General features: G+C 55.7%; 1 protein-coding gene across 1 annotated transcript; it reads left to right on the forward strand.

The window, feature by feature from the left end:
* Nucleotides 1-3,155: 3,155 nt before the first annotated feature.
* Nucleotides 3,156-16,039, forward strand: TBATA (thymus, brain and testes associated; the record flags this gene model as incomplete). Its single annotated transcript, XM_082854231.1, has 9 exons — nucleotides 3,156-3,202; nucleotides 4,461-4,693; nucleotides 6,596-6,751; nucleotides 7,637-7,716; nucleotides 8,878-9,054; nucleotides 11,006-11,087; nucleotides 11,893-12,037; nucleotides 13,626-13,678; nucleotides 14,744-16,039. 9 exons carry the CDS (start codon nucleotides 3,156-3,158, stop codon nucleotides 14,827-14,829), a joined length of 1,059 nt encoding a protein of 352 aa, XP_082710357.1. The 3' UTR covers nucleotides 14,830-16,039.
* Between the last annotated feature and the right edge of the window lie 504 nt (nucleotides 16,040-16,543).

Below are 16,543 nucleotides of genomic sequence, written 5' to 3' on the forward strand. Positions count from 1 at the left end.
ATCTCTTGTGCACCAGGCATATGACTAGGTGCTTCGCTTCTATGAGTTTGTTTGTCCTTCAGAACGACCTGAGAAGTAGGTGAGGGTACCCCATTGTATTGGCTCAGAGCGGGTAATAACGTAAGTTATCATACTTGGTGTCAAGCACTATTCTAAACACCTTCCTGTGCATTACGTCATGCAATCTCAAAGCTCCCGTGAGAATAAGTGCGAGTATCATCTCCGTTTCAGAGACAGAGGAACTGAGGCTCGGAGACATCAGGCGAATTGTCTGAGGCCTCATATCTAGGAAGTAGAGCTGGAATTGGAACCAAGTATTCTTACCACTGTTCCACACCTCTGGCAGTACAGACGACTTACTCAAGGTGGCACATCTAGGGAGTGTCAGAATCCCATGGAAACCCCTGCCGGACTGAAAGCCCAGGGTCCTCCCACCCAGCTAACCTGCCTAGAGTAGGGCTGCAGGGACGCTTTGGATCCTGTTGGCGGCCTCCTCCTCTCCATCTAAGAGACAGCTCTCTGCCAATCAATCCCCAGAAATAGGACGCATGGAGACAGACCCCGTCCGTGGTGGCAGACAGCCCGGTCAGGCTGACAGAGCTGGCACCCAGCCCAACCGAACTTTTTTGCCAGGTTTTCTCTCTCTGCCTGATGCTCGCTGGCTGAAACCAGCCCCTGATTCTCATTTTCTCCCTTGGTCCCCATTGAAAGCACTGAATGGGAGATAGAAAGGGAGCTTGGAGGGAGGGCAAGCAGGTCCTCGAGCGAGCTTTCCTGACCCTCCAGGAAGGGTAAGAGGAGCTGGATGGGGGTGAGGAGAGGGATGCCAGGCTTCTGGAGTTGTGGGGCAGAGGTAACCTAGCAACCACTGGCTCATGCAGTCACAAAGCGACAGGCTTACCCACAGAACTGACGAGCCTTTCCATTGACGTGTCCTTTTGCTCTTTCCTGCTGGGGCAGCAAGGGCTACTCACCCACATGCTATAGCGGCCACTTTCCTCTGTGAGTCCAGGGATCTCCACAGGGCAGGAAATGGGCACTCCAGACAGCCCAGGGCCTGGGGGAGGACCCAGAGGGGCCAAGAGGCGAAAAGGGAAGTTCTGTCTCTGTATTGGTGTCATCAGGCCCCTTGTGCCTGGCCAGCTGGGGGCCCAGGGAGAGAGGGAAGGAAGGTCAGGGTCAGATTCAGTGGGGCCCCGGCCTGGCTTGCTCTGGAAAAGGCAGGCCTGGCCCGCTAGAGGCTCTGTTGACCTCTTCACAGCAGCTGTGGGCTATGACCCATTAGTGGCTTATAAAATCAATTTAATAGTTTGCATCTAACACTGACAAAATGAAAACAAAAAATAGGATGAAACTATCAGTATGCATCATATATAACAAGGGTAAGAACTGCTTCAGGTTCACACACACACACAAATGCATGCACACTTGTGTGCGTGAATTGGGTTATGATGTAAAAATGAGTTTCTTACTATGGTCACAGTCAAAAGTATTTAAAAGTCTCTGCTCTATCGAGTCTTTTTCCTGTAGGCAGGTGGGTATGGGGCATCCCAATGCCCTGTCCTCAACCCTGCAGCATCTAAGTGCTCTCGAGCCTAGCCCCATCATTAAGGATGTCCAAACTTCCTTCAAAGGAAGCCCTGCCAACTGGTTTTCTCTGTAGGCAAAGATCAGGAGACTTTGAGTCAGGATGCCTGGCTCCTTGCTGTTTGATCTCCAAGTCTCTCCTCTTACCCGATCTCAGGCAGTGCTGTCTGCTCCCCTCCACCCTAACCTGATGGAAGGCTGGCCCTGGGCGATCTCTGGGGTCCCTTGCAGATTCTATGACTCAGATGGTTAATTCTCAGAATGCACTGATTTCCTGCTTCAACCCCATCCTTGGCACCTGTGACCCCAGCACTATATGTACAGATCCATAGATTTAGATTAATCACAATTCTTGGCTTTAACACCTATTATCTTTCATTCATGTCATCACCAGTAAATGCACTTCTCAAACCAAGAACTAGAATACCACCATCAACACATCATATTTGCTCCTCTCCTCCCCCCTCTTCCCACTTGCCCCCAGAAATAGCCTCTATCTGAATTTTGTGTTTAGCGTTCATTGCTTTTTTTTCTTGTTTTATCATGTTTATGATAATTTTCCTTGCTTCTTGTTTCTTTCTTTTTTAATTTTGGTTGTGCCGGCTCTTAGTTGCAGCAGGCAGGCTCCTTAGTTTTAGCTCGCCAGCTCCTTAGTTGCAGCACGTGTACTCTTTAGTTGAGGCCAGTGGGCTCCTTAGTTGCGGTTCACTGGCTCCTTAGTTTTGGCATGCATTCTCTTAGTTGCGGCATGCATGTGGGATCTAGTTCCCTGAACAGGGGTCGAACCTGCATCCCCTGCATTGGAAGGTGGATTCTTAACCACTGCCACCAGGGAAGTCCTCTAATTTTGCTTGCTTTTGAACTTTATCTTTATTATTATTTATTTATTTATTATTTTTTTGCGGTACGCGGGCCTCTCACTGCCACGGCCTCTCTCGCTGCGGAGCGCAGGCTTAGCGGCCATGGCTCATGGGCCCAGCCACTCCACAGCATGGAGGATCACTCCGGGATCCTCCCGGACCGGGGCACGAACCTGTGTCCCCTGCATCGGCAGGCGGACTCTCAACCACTGTGCCACCAGGGAAGCCCTGAACTTTATCTTTAAAAAGCATCTCAGGCCATATGGTCTCCTGCAAACTTGCTTTCCTGGACTTAGCATCACATTTGTAAGATTCATCTATGTTGTTGCGTGTAGCTGTGGTTCGTTCATTGTCGTTGCAATATAACGTTCAATCGTCTGAATGGACCACAGCATATTTATCTATTCTTCTGCCACTGGACATTTAGATTGTCACCAGGTTCTTGCTAATTTGAACAATGTTGGTTTGAATATTCTTACACATAGCCCCCTTTGCACGTCTGCAAGAGTTTCTCTGGGGTATATTTCTGGGAGAGGAACTGCTGGGTGATACGGCATGCAAATGTTCAATTTTATAAGATATTGCCAATTTTTTCCCCTAGAGTCTGTTCCGGTTTACACTCCTACTACCAGTCAACGAGAGTTCCTGTTATCCATCTTCAACACTAGTATTAAATTCGCCGGTCCTTACTCTGTTAGAGGCCCTACAATGGCTACGGAAGTGAGGACCCAATTGGCGGAGCACCCACTGACGAGGTAAGGTCCCAATGCCTTCCCTGCTGACCAAGGAGGTGGAGGGGGCCGGGGTGGGCTGAAGACAAAGGAACTCAGCAAACTGAGGGTCCAAGTGGAGATCACCTTCCACTGCCATCAGCCAGGCCCCCAGTGGGTTCTCAGGCCTGAGTTAGCAAAGTCACAAGCAGGGCCCCTCCTGGGTAGGGAGAGAGTCACAGGCAGGGGGCAGGAGCACAGAAATGCCAGGGGTTTTCAGGGGCTGACTTCTTCTGTTAGTTGGGGGTAGGGGAGGCCAGCTAACAGCGACTTTCAGAGAAGGTTTGCTTTATTTCTTTAAGTCCCAGACCCCTTAGAGGCGAATCGAGGACGGAACAGGAAACTCAGGGGCCTGGTCAGCGAGATCCGCAGAGATTCCTGGGGCAAAACGCCTTGCTTAGCATATCCAGAGTCCATCTATACACCTCCAGAGGGATTCCCTTCAGCCAGGACCACCGGAAGGGAAAGCAGACAGTGAGCAGGCAAGTGGTCCCACCAGGCCCCTGGCGGACAGCAGCCCACCTTTGGATCCTCGCTGGACCTACTCCATCGCCTCCTCCGGGGGCAGAAGCACAGCGTCCTCAGGAGCGGGAAGGGGTGCGGGTGGAAGACAGAGAACCTGAGACGCTTGTCTCCAGCGAAGCGAAGCAAGAGCTTGAGGCTTCCCTGCAGCGACGCAGCCCTGACAGCCGCCGTGTCACCTCTGCATCTCCCGGGAGGGGCCCCCACGGGACAAGGACTCACTGGCCTAGTCTGGCCTTGGCGCCAGCTTTGGCCCCTGGACGCTGAGTCTGGGCCAAAACTGCCCCTGAGGGCAAGGGGGGAGGGTGACAGCCTATAGCTGGCTTCTCTTGGGCTGCCAACAGTTTGGCTTGGGGAGAGGCCCATGCTAGGGTCAGGCCCCTGGCCCTGGAGGTGTATATAATGTACCTTTGCTCCGGTCCAGGTATTTGGATGAGTAGGTGGGTCTATGGCTTCTCTTTCTGGCTTTAGAAATGGTTTCTGACAGAAAACTGGGGTCCTGGCTCCCTGCTCAGGCATCTTAGGAAGACAGAAGGGTCCCTGGGGCCGGATGGCATGGCTGGGAAAGGAGCCTGGGGGAGGCTCAGCTTTGGTGTCACGGGGGTGGCAGTGAAATCCCGGAAACCAGACTTCAGAGCATCTCAGGAATGGATTCTAATAAGCTCGGGTGGGCACCGCTGCCGGGGGGCTCCATTTGCTTCTCCCTGACCCTCTCCTTCAGGCCAAGGACTGAGCCAAAACCCGAGAAGTCAGGGTGCTGGCCAAGGAGCCACGCGGACGGCGGGCCACAGAAAGAACTGAGGATCCCAGGGATTGTGGATTTCAGGCTGATCCGAGAGGAACTGAGGACCTCCAGGCCCCAAACGCCCGGTGCCCACCGCTTCGGCCACCTCAGCCATCACTCCTTCTTCTCCCGGCACCACCCCCATCCCCAGCACGTGACCCACATCCAAGGTAGGGCTGGGGCCGGCCAGAGCCTGGCCGGAGGTGGGGACAGGGGAGGGCGTGCTGGAAAGGGAGGACCTGAGGCAGGGGCAGGGTGCGGGGGTCCAAGGGCAGACTGCCTAGCCCCACAGGATTTACGTCATTGCCAATTCTCCCATTTTACAAATCAGAGAAAGGGATGAACGTTCTCCTGCAGAGCTGCACTCTCTGGTCTAACTCAGGCCATTTCAGCCACTCAGCTATCCATCCACCAAATATCTAATGAGTGTGAACTATGGGTCAAGCAGTGTTTTAGGTCCTGGGGTTATGAGAGTGAGCGAGACAGACAGTGCCTGCCCTCACGGAGCCGACTCTTTGGTGGGAAAGAATAGGAAATAGATAAGGTGTCAGATGTGGTAAGTGCCAAGGCTATACGGGGAGGCCTGACCAACAGCATGACATTTGAGCAAAGGATAAAGGAAGACAGGGCATGACCCGTGTGGATCTCAGGGGGAAGAGTGTCCCAGGCAGAGGGAACAGCAAGGACAGAGGCCCTGAGGCAAGAGCATCCTGGCTCTGTTGGAGAAACAGCAAGGAAGTCAGTGTGGCTGGAGCAGAGTCAGGAGGGGAGAGAAAGGAGATGCATCAGAGAGGCAGCTGGGCCCACAACGCGTGGGCCTTGGAGCTCACCATGGTCACCCTTAAGCCATCTCGGTGAGTCAGGTGGGAGCCACTGGAAGGTTGAGAGCAAAGAGGTAGCAGAAGGGATCTACTGGCTTTTGAATGGATGGTGGCTTGGACCGGGGAGGTAGCAGTGGAGGAGTTAGTGTCCCTGCTCTAGAGATATACAGAAGGTAAGGTCAACGGGATTTGCTGATAGATTCAAAACAGAGTACGAGACGGGAGAGGAGGCAGCCCGACTCCCAGGTGTTTGGCCTGAGTAACTGGAAAACTGGAGTTGCACTGGCTGAGACAGGGAAGCCCACAGAAGGGGCCAGTGGAGGGTGGGGAGGGTCAGGGGTTCGGTCTGGGACGTGGGAGATGCAACATGTGCGATGCCTCTTAGAAGTCCGAGAGGAGGTATCGAGTAGGCAGTCAGGTCCATTTGGGGCAGAGATGCCAACGTGAGAGCCGCTCAGATGGGGGTGGTATTTATGGGATCATCAGGGGACCATGTAGATGCGGGGGAGGAGAACCTGGCATGAGCCTGGGGACCCCAAGGCTAAGGGGTTGAGGAGATGAAGAGGAAGCAGTAGCCGAGGGGCTGGTGAGCCAGGAGGACCCAGGAGAGTGAGGGGTTCTGGCACCAAAGGAAAGTGTTCGGGAAGACAGAGTGAGCACCCACGGTAAGTCCTGACCAGGCTGTTCCCCAAAGCTGAACTAATGATGCTAGAGCATCACACAAACCTTAGACTGGAGGGTCCTCACGTGTAAATGTCTCTTACCGCCTCCAGGCTGCCACGCACTCAGCCCTGGAAGCCTGACAGATGGCATGACGTTTTATCCAGAGGGTCTCACTCCCTGTGATTTGAGCCCAGGACCCTCTCGTCACAAACTGTGGCTTAATGCCCCCGTCCCCACATCCTCTTCTTTAAGCTGCCTGCCTCTGTGCTCACACCTGCACTTCACTGCCCTGTCGTAGAACACCGAAAGGACCCCAGGACTAGGGTCTCAGGAAGCCCGGGTTCCTGTCTTACCTCTGCCTGACTCACTGCGTGACCCTGAGCACATCCTTTCGCTGCCATTCTAGGTGTCCCCAGGGGTAAGGTCGCAGTGGTTACAAAGGCCCTCCCAGCTCTCGCCATCTCTGGGCTTGTGGTTACTGGAGGAAGTGGGCCAAGTGCAGCCCCTGCTCACCAGCCTCCTCCCAGCCCCCCAGAGTTCTTGGGGTCCACTCAGGCCCCCCTTCTCACAGCCTCTAACCCTTCACAGATCTCACCGGGAAGCCTGTCTGTGTTGTCAGGGACGAGTTCTCTCTGGCCGCCTCACGTCAAGCCACACTCTTACCCCGCTCTCTGATCGGGATGCCCACCATCTCGGTCCCCATTGGAGACCCGCAGTCCAATCGGGATCCCTGGCTTGCTTCTGGTGGGTACTTGGGCCACAGCCCCTCTACCTTGGGGTTATCCGTGTGCCTGGCTTGGGTGGGTGCCTGAGAAGGAAAGGGCCATTGCTCTTAGGTCAGTGGGGTCTGGTGGGGAACCCCAGTGTTTTCCTTATTTCCTCAGGCAGCTGCATTTGCATTACTCCCCAACCCCAGGTCCTCAGAAACGCACCCCTGCTTGGCTTTGATGTGTCTGAGGAGTCATAACAAGCAGATGTGGGCAACAGTCATGTGACTTACAGCTCTAGCCAGGAACAGGATTGGAAATACTGTATTTCGTAACTTGTGTGCTCAGGCCCCAGCCAATCAGAACAGCCAGCCATAGATAGTGCGTTGGGGGGCGGAGGGGGAGGGCAGCATTTCAGAGGCCTCTGCGCTGCCAAGCCTTTCCCTTTCCCTTAAGGGCGGGGAGGACCCTGGGGAAGGGGCAGAGGGGCTTGGAAGGCTTGCTGCAGTGCTCGTCACCAACCTCGCCAGGAGTCACTCAGTATTTTAGTAACTGCCACAGCATATCGACTGAATCTCTGTCCTGGCTTTGGGCTCCTAAAAGAGGCAAAGCTAGACGAAATCACAAACATCTTGGTACATGTAGCCAAATGTTCTCCAGCATCTCCCAGTAAAGCCACAGGCTAGGACACCAGTATCAGTAGCCACCATACCCACCAACCCACCAGTGGTGTGATTCCTACTCCTTCCCTCAAGGGCACCACCTCCCCGGTGAAGCTACCCTTCCCTTTAAGATGCAGGGCAGGAAGACGGGGAGGAGAGGAGGCTCTTCCACCTACAGTCCTCCCCACACCCAGTGTACAGGGAGGGCAAGGAGGAGAGCCCCAGGTATCGGTTGGCCGGATCTCGTCCCCTCCTTCCAGAGGCCTGGAAGAAGGAGTTGAAAGACCTGGCTTCCCGGGTGGCCATCTTCACCAAGGAGAACGCGCTGAAGAGCAAGGAGGTGGGTGCAGAACAAAGCAGCTGCCTGAGAAGAGACGAAATGGACTCACTCCTTTGTAACTAAATCCCTCCCACGTGGCTTCCAGCAGATCAGTGTAGCGCGAGCCTTCCTGAGAGGCGCTACTGTTGGCACGGGGGAAGGGGCCCATGAATTCAACCCAAGGGAGAGGGTCCCAGTGAGGGTTCAGAGGACAGAACGTACCAGGTGGAGAAATCCAAGAAGGGCTCATAGTTTAGAAGCGGATGGAGAGAGACGTGCCTAGTGGAAGCACACAGCATAAAGGCTCACAAGCTGGAAAATGCAGGGCCTCTTTAGAGACCAGAGGGCTGAGGAACAGGGTACAAGTGGGCAGCAGTGAGGGAGAAGGTGGGAGAAGGGTTGACTTTGGACGTAGGCAAGATCAGCTTGTTTCTCATTTCTGAACTTCCTTTCGTGTCTAATCTGAGAAGGGGTGGAAAATCCCTGAAGCATTACAGACAGAATGGGGGTGGCCTCCTGGGTGCTATTTGCTGATAAACCAATAAGGACAAGCAGGAGGCAGCTTGAAGGTGGTTGAAATTGGTCCTAGGACAGGCCCGGAACTTTGTGGCCGAGTCTGGTCCCGCCCTTGTCTTGGGCAACAGAGTTCCTGTCCCTGCTCTGCAGCTAACTCACTGTGACACTCAGGGCAACTCAGCTAAGCTGTCTGGGTCTCAGTTTTCTTATCTTTAAAATGGGGAGAAGGATACTACCAGTCTTAACTGGAGTTCCAGGGGCAGGAGGTCCTAGGCCTTGTGCCCACAGGCCTGGCTCAGGAAGGTTTCCCAGGGCAAAGAAAGGATGGCAAGCTGTGGGGGACAGTATCCTACACCGAGGCAGGATACTGTTTTCAAATCTCTGATGGGCTGGGGGGAGGGGCATGGGGAGGGCCTACCCAAGAAGAAGTACAAGGACCACCCGAGAACCATGGCAGGGAGCCAACATTCAATGAAATTCCAGCAGGAAGAGCAATAGCTATAATGGAAGGGCCACCCCACTGGCAAGAGGGGTCTAGGACAGGGTCGGGTTGGCCTGGGTGATATCCTGGGTCCCCGGCCTCCTCCTCTTCTTTTCCCCCTTGTCCCCTCTGCTTTCTCCTCTTTCTCCCTCTCTGCCAAGAGTCTCTGGCTGCTTTTTTCCCAGCAGAAGGAGGAGCCTCAGCGGGAGAATGGGGCAAAGTACTCAGCAGAGACTGGTAGGCTCATCCCTGCTTCCTCCCGGGCCACGGCCCGCCGCCACTCCCGCGAGGGCGTACGAAACCACTCTCCGAGTACAGGTGGAGGAGACCAGACCTTCATCCTACAGGATCAGGAGTTGCTGGTGAGGTGCTGGGAAGGTTGGGGGCTGTGGACCCTACAGAGGCCCTAGTCTGAGGGCAGAGAACATGGTGGTACCTGCTCCCAGGCTCACAGGGATCCAACTAGGACCCTTGCAAACTGCTTTCAAGCCTGGCTTCTCCCAGGGAGCCTTGCACCTGAGACCACAAGGCTCAAAAACCCCAGACCTGGGAGTCAGGAGCCTGGATTCCAATCCCCAGCTGCCTCTGGCTTTCTGTCTGAGCCTTTCCCTCTCTAAGTCCTTTTCCCTCTCGGGACCTTAGTTCCATGATTTAGCCAAACTGGGAGCACGGACACGTTGTCACACGGTCTGGTCCAGCTGTGGCACCTGACGTGTTAGCGAAGGGAGCCACGGCGGTGGAATGAGAAGCCTGGAGGTGGAGGCCCTGCCTGGCGTGTCCTCACCACGCCCAGCCTGCTGCCCCCCCGCAGCCTGCAAGGCTGTTCGCAGCCACCTCCCCACACCCTGGAGCCGTCTGGTCTGTGCTGCAGCGAAGCATAAAGCCCCCTCCTCCGTGTTCGAGTGTCCCATGGGGGCCTGAGAGGCACGCAGGAGTCGTGCTGGCGGGCGAGGCAGTGAGCGTCTCTGTTCAAAGGCGCACCCGTTCTCCAGGAGAGGCCAGACCATGACAGCATCCTGACACCTGCCCTGTGACCAGTGCTTTAAAGCACTCAGTCCCCTTGGAGCCCTAAGACAGTTCAGGGAACAGAGAGAGCAGACAGGACCCCATTCCACAGACGGGGAGGCTGAGACCCTGCCGGGTGACAGCCCACGGCGCAGGTCCCCGGAGAGGGCGCAGCATAGCAGGGGCTAGAACACAGTGCTCTCTCCACCATAGGGCGGCCTCACCTTCCCTGGAAGTAGGTTCTCGGGTCCTGTGGGGAGGGGGCACAGGGCAGGTAAGTTGGATGCGGAGAATGGAGAGGGACCCCGGGCAGATGGGGGCGGGGGTCAACTCAGGGGGCGGGTACCCGGGGGTGAGGGTGGGCAGCCTAGCAGTCGCAGGCCTGGGGAGAGGCCCGGCCCAGTTCCCGCTCTGCCAGGGATGAGGCAGACCTGCTGGGCACTGACAGCGCACCTCGGGTCCTGGGGAGACTGACCACCAAGCGCTGAGGGAACCCCACTTTCCTAGGACCCCGGGGGCTCCGCCTCCCCCCGTGGGCCCCAGCTCCACACAGGCACAGCCGCCAGCAGCAGCCTGGCCCAGGAAGCCCCCATCGCCCTTCCAAGACAGAGCTGGATCTCTTGCCGCTGATCCCTGACTGGAGGACGCCCCAGGGAAAGGGCCCTGAAGTAGCCAAGATGCTGGAGGCTGAGAAGGCGGCTGGGAGTGAAGAGCACAGGGCTCTGGGCGGGAAGGAGCCCCTGGCCGAGCAGGGCACAGAACCAGCTGACTTCGACCCTCAGGCCGCCCACAGGGATCACCCCACCTCTTTGCTAATATCTCCAATCTCTGAACTTGGGAACTTCAGGGAGGGGAGGCCCATGGGGTCCCTGAAATCCCCACACCAAGGACCCAAGCATTTGGGAGTTGGTGCGTCTCTGAGGAGCTGACGGGCCAGCCCTGACCTTGTCTTCCCCGTGAGGGACTTTGGGGTACAACCAGCCCAAGTAGGGCTCAGGGATGAGGGGTCCAGGTGTCTGATTCTGAGGCTTCGTTCTGCCACAACAGCTCTGCGAGGTGTCCTCCTCTCTCGAGGCCTCAGACGCCTCATCTGCCCAGTAGGGAGGTTAAGAATCTTCCTCCAGGGCTGTAGGCAGAGAAAGCTTCCTACAAAGTGTAAAGTCCCGTGCGGAGGGGAGGCAGGGACCATCGTGGGGACCCGTCTAGCCAAGCAAGGGCTCTGGGAGACCACCTTGCGGGGGAGGCAGCTGTGCAGCCAGCTACATGCTGTCCAGCCACGCCGACCCAGGCCTGTCGTCCTGCCCACAGATCCTGGAGCTGCTTTCTCAAATCCTGCAAACAGACTCCTTGAATACTATCCGGTTCTGGCTACTCTACGCGCCCCCCAAGGGTGAGGACACAGTCCCGGGCCCAGAACCTCGTCTGAGTGGAGACCGCTGAGGGCTGTGTCCACTGTTTCTGCAGGACTCAGGTGTCACTCGGCTCCCACCCCAGGGCCTTACACGGGGGCCTCTCCTCCTTTTTGGAGCCCCAAACTAATCTCTTCCAGCTAGACAACGTCACTGCTCCCTCCTCCACATTCCTCAGCAGGGTTTCCACGACCCTGCTCCTTAGAGGGGACCCCCTCCTCCACACTGACCGCAGGCCTCGGCCCCTGGGAGGGAGACACTCAAAGACCATACTTAGCAGACATGGCCTTTAATCCACCACTGTGGGAAATGCACACGCACAGAGATGCAAATACACGTACATAAGAGCACACACACACGTGCACATGGACACGTAAACGGACGTACACATACTCACTGGGGCGGTAGGTGGAGGGTGTATCTAAGTGGGCGGGTGAGGAGTGATGAGAGCCAGAGAGCTGATTGGACGGGAGAGTGGAGGAGGAGGGGGGGGAGGGCGGGTCCCCAGCCGGCTTCCCAGGGGGCCAGGGGCCGAGGTGGCAGGTGAACCAAGAACCAGGGACACTCGAGAGAGGTGTGGAAGGCCGAGGCACGCTGCACACACAGGGGCCAGAGAAGTGTGGCCTTCCCCACGGGCCCCCGAGGACAGAATGTGAGATGGTTAGAGAGCCGTCTGGACCCACTGGGCAGAAGAGCTGGAGGGCCCGCTCCCTGACTTTCCCACCTAGTGGCAGGATGGGGGCCGAGGTCTTGCCCCTGAGGATTCTCCCCCGCTTGTGCTTACAGAGAAAGACAGGGCACTAGGCCTCCTGCAGACAGCAGTGGCTCAGCTCCTTCCCCAGGTCCTAGTCTCCATCCCATCAGAGAAACTCCTGAACCAGCTCCAGGAAATTCAAGAACCACTTCAAGAGAGGCAACAGCTACCCTACAGGTGGGCTTCGCACCCCTCAGCTGCCCCTCTCCTCCCTAACATTCAGCCACCTGTCCTCCCAGGTGAGGCCAGTGGAGGCCAGAGGAGGGAGCCCGGTGCTGGCCAGAGCCTGGGCTGCCTAAGCCTGTCCTGGAGGAAGAGGCCCATGCTCTACCCCGGACCTCCCCCTGTTCTACCTATGCGGCTTGAAAGCTTACTCTACCAGACCAGACTCCAGGGGCCAGCCGTGGGGATGCTAAGGGGGTGACCTGTGTCACTTATAGCAAGACAGGGCCAGGTAAGCCACATCTAGCTCTCCAGGAGCTCTTGGTCTTTGGGAAGACACAACAAGCAGAGAAGGAACAGTGACACAAGGCAGGCAGAAGTACCTTTATGCGGGTATTAAGTCCTCTGCATGGCTGGAGAGAAGGATTAATGATGAGCTGGGGAAAGGGAAGATGAGGGAAGTCCGCACACAGCAGGGGAGTGGGGCCTGAGTGTCAGCCATGGGACCAGCAATCCTGAGTGCCCACTATGTTTGCCTGACACCGCTGGGTGTTTCACACGTTTCTAGTCCATACAGCCACCCACGGAGGCAGTATTACCTCCATTTTACAGATGAGAAAACTGAGGCTCAGGAACAGTTGAATGACAGCCCCAAATCACACAGCTGGGCAGCAGAAAAGCTGGGGTTCAGACTTAGGCTTATCTGACTTCCAAGCCCAGCAGCGCTCAGACCCACCAGGGAGCTTATTGAAAAGGCAGATGAGATTGTCACACAGTAGGGTGGGGGTGAACGCGGAGATGTGTATTTCCAACAGTCCCCTAAGTATGTCTGATAGCGCCTGGGGACACTGCTGAGATGGATAGGATTTGAACAAGCAAATGAGAGGGTGGGAAAGTCAGGAGTGGAAGTCAGAAATGGGAAGCGTTAGGGAATGTTAAATTTGGGAGTGGCTGGAGCGCGGGTGGGTGGGTTGGTGAGAAGGGGGCGGCATGCTGTGCTGGCTTGGATGTGCTGAAGGTGTGGGTGCTTGCTGTGGCCCTGGACTTGGTTTTCTTTTCCAGTTTGAGACCAGGGGTGGCACAGTGGTAAGGCAGCTTCACTGTGACCTTAGGCAAGCCACCTCCCATCTGTGAGCCTCTGTTTCACCTTCTCAAAACACCCTCTCCTGGAAATATAGGGAGGAAAAATTACATCGGGTGCATCAAAAGGCTTGCTGAGTGCAAAGCCAATACAAGATATGAATGTTATCCATGCTCATCAGTAATTCATCAGGGAAGCAGGGTTTCTGTCTTCTCCACTCCCACAGGAAGGCTTCCCGTCTGCAGGGAAGCAGTAAGCCAGGGGAGGGCAGGTGCAGTGGCCTCCCTACGGCTCCTTACAGAAGGGCCTTGGTTCCCTGTGGCCACAGCGGGCGATGGAGTCACAGTTGTTGGGGTCCTGCTTGGGGTGGGGCCATCCCTGCACAGACACCTGCTGGCTCTCAGGAGGGGTGGGTCTTGCCTCTCCCTGGGGCACCTCCCCCACCTCCCTGCCCACCCTGCCACTCGGCTGGCTGCACGGCTCCAGCCTGACCTTCCCAGCCTCTCCTTGTGTTGGTTTTAGCCAATCCCTGAAGAAGACAAAGACGCCACCTCTATCAAAAAGCGAAAAACCAGGTAAGAGTCCACATAGCAGGTCACTGGGGGCTCAGAGAGGCCCACCATGGCTAGATTCCTCAGGGGATACAAGGACCCCCTGGAGATGGAGCCCTGCCCAAAGAAGCGGCTCATTTCATCCATCCATCCATCCATCCATCCATCCATCCACTCATTCGTTCAGCAGATCCTTAATTAGTACCTAAGCGCTAGCTTCTGGGATCACGGGGGGAGAATCTGGAGACGAGTTCCTGCTGCCGTGCTTCATCCTAGGGAGAGGAGTGCAGACCACAAAGACACCTGAGGCAGATGGGTGCCCTAAGGAAAATGACAGGGCGATGGCAGAATCAGGAGGACTGGCAGGGTGGGGAGAGGGCCCCTTGAGCCGAAAGGCAGGAAGGATCCAGCCCTCTCTGGGTCAAGGGAGAGCCTGCGAGCAGGGCTTCCACCTGCCAGGTGTGTTGGTGAACGAGCAGGCAGGCCAGGGTGGCCGGAGCCTTGTGGGTTGGGGACAGTGGTAAGACATGAGATAGGTGGGCAGAGCCGGCCTGTGGGAAAGGCCAGGCATGTGGTCTCATAAAGAGAGCATGGGGTTCACTGGAGGGTTACCAGCAGGGTGTGGTGGGACCCCTCTGGCTGCTGTGTAGAGAATGGACTGTGGGGTCCCAGAGGGGATGAGGGAGACCAGGGAGGAGGGGGTACCTTAGACCAGAGCAGGGGTGGGGGGGAGGGGAAGGAAGGTTGGAGGGGAGAGGAGAGGACAGGTATTCTCGATGTACACTGTTCTCCCCCACTAGACTGTAAAGGGTCCTGTGTGCCGGGCAGCGTGTCTGACACAGAGTAGGTACTGCTCAGACATCTGTGACCTGGATGTAGAAGAGGGCGGTGAGGCTGGGGGAAGGGAGCCAACGCCTCCCAGGTTGCCAGGAGAGCCCAAGCAGAAGCCTGGCCCGACCCAGGCACATACACATCCACCGGGGCCTGGCGGGGAGAAGGGGTCTCTCCAGATCTCCTGGGCAGCTCCCAGGTAGGGACCCGGCCCCTCACGCTCTCCTGCCTGCTGTGTTCCACCACCACCCCCCCCAGAGAACCCTGGAAAAGCACAACTTCTTCGCGTGCACTCCAGCCAGAACCCAGAAGAGAAGGCGGCAAAGCCAAAGGTAGAGGGTTGAGGAGTTCGCACCACTTTGCCCACCTTGCTCAAGAAGAGCCCCTGAGTTCAAAGATTCGGCCTGCACCTCCTCAACAGCAGTACCGGTTTTCCTATCACATGGAGCCTATTAAAATACTGTCTTCCCCTTAAGAGGACAGTTCCGCTCTCCTACCAGGAGGTCTGTGCTTGGGTAGTTTGCTCCAGGAGGGGGGATGAGCTGTACCAAACCATCCCGACTCCCTTGGAGAAAGCCTCCCCACGTGGGGCTTCCCTGGTTCTGTTAGGTTCCAGAGAACTGAAGGGCAGGTGGTAGATGGGGCTCTGCTCATCCTTGAGCCAAGTCTCCCAGGGTTCTGGGTCGATAAGAGCAGAGGGTGGGAACTCACAGGCCACTTTACAACACTGACCCATACCAATTATTGGGTCCCTACCAGGCACTGAGGCAGATACTAGCTAATTCATATAGAACACTATATGAATTGTTGTACATATTTTATATATGGTACTATGTTTGATGTCCCCCAAAGCTCTATGAGGTAGAGAATCACTCCCATTCTATAGATGAATAAACTGAGTGAGGCTCAGAAAGGTGAATTAGCTTGTCCAAGGCCACACAGCAAGTGACAACCAGGATCCAAATGCAACATGTCTGGATCTAGAATCCCTGCTCCTATCTGCTGTATTCTGCTGCCTTACGAACAGCAACCCTCACCAAAAGTTGTGGTCACATCCCTGAAGAGCATATGGTTAGGAAAATGGTGGTTGGCAAGACCAAGAAGGAAAGGGACATTATATAAGTGTGACCCAGATGCAACTGGGGTGTCTCTATCCTTTAAGATATAGAGAAGACGGCTTTGACCCTCTGGGAAGTCCAATGTCTTCCTTGAGATTTCTGCAAATTGCTTGGGGTGGGGTGGGGAGGTCGGCATTGAGTATTTACAATTTCATCGTCACCTATGGCTCTGAGCTCCTACTTCTACTGACTTAGTTCAGTCCACGGATTGTGGCTCCACTCTCTACTTCCAGCACTGCCCCCATTCCCCCACGTCAGTTCATATGACCCCTTTCACACAAAACTTGTGCACAGCAGGCTTCAATCAAGATCAGGGGCTGGGGCTTCCCTGGTGGCGCAGTGGTTGAGAGTCCGCCTGCTGATGCAGGGGACACGGGTTCGTGCCCTGGTCCGGGAAGATCCCACATGCCATGGAGCAACTAAGCTCGTGTGCCACAACTACTGAGCCCACGTGCTGCAACTACTGAAGCCCACGCGCCTAGAGCCCGTGCTCCGCAAAGAGAGAAGCCACTGCAATGAGAAGCCCGTTCACCGCAACGAAGATTAGCCCCCACTCGCCGCAACTAGAGAAAGCCCGTGACTGCAACGAAGACCCAACACAGGCAAAAATAAATAAATAAATAAAATTTATAAAAACAAAAACAACAACTATGCCCTGGGAATTTCCTGGCTGTCCAGTGGTTAGGGCTCCACGCTTCCACTGCAGGGGCACAGGTTAGATCCCTGGTCAGGGAACTAGGACCCCGCATGCCGCGTGGTGCGGTCAAAAAACCCCAAAAACCAAACCAAAACAAAAGCCTATGCCCCTTGCCATCTCACTGAATTTCCCCTGCCCTGTCCTCAACCCTGCCACCAGTTTGCCCCCAGAAAGCCCACACTATTTTCATTTTTTCCAATTTTTTCTTGTAAAATATACATAACACAAAATTAACCATTTAAA

Source organism: Leucopleurus acutus (assembly GCF_964270905.1).
Source record: "Leucopleurus acutus genome assembly, chromosome: 14".
NCBI classification, from domain to species: domain Eukaryota; kingdom Metazoa; phylum Chordata; class Mammalia; order Artiodactyla; family Delphinidae; genus Leucopleurus; species Leucopleurus acutus.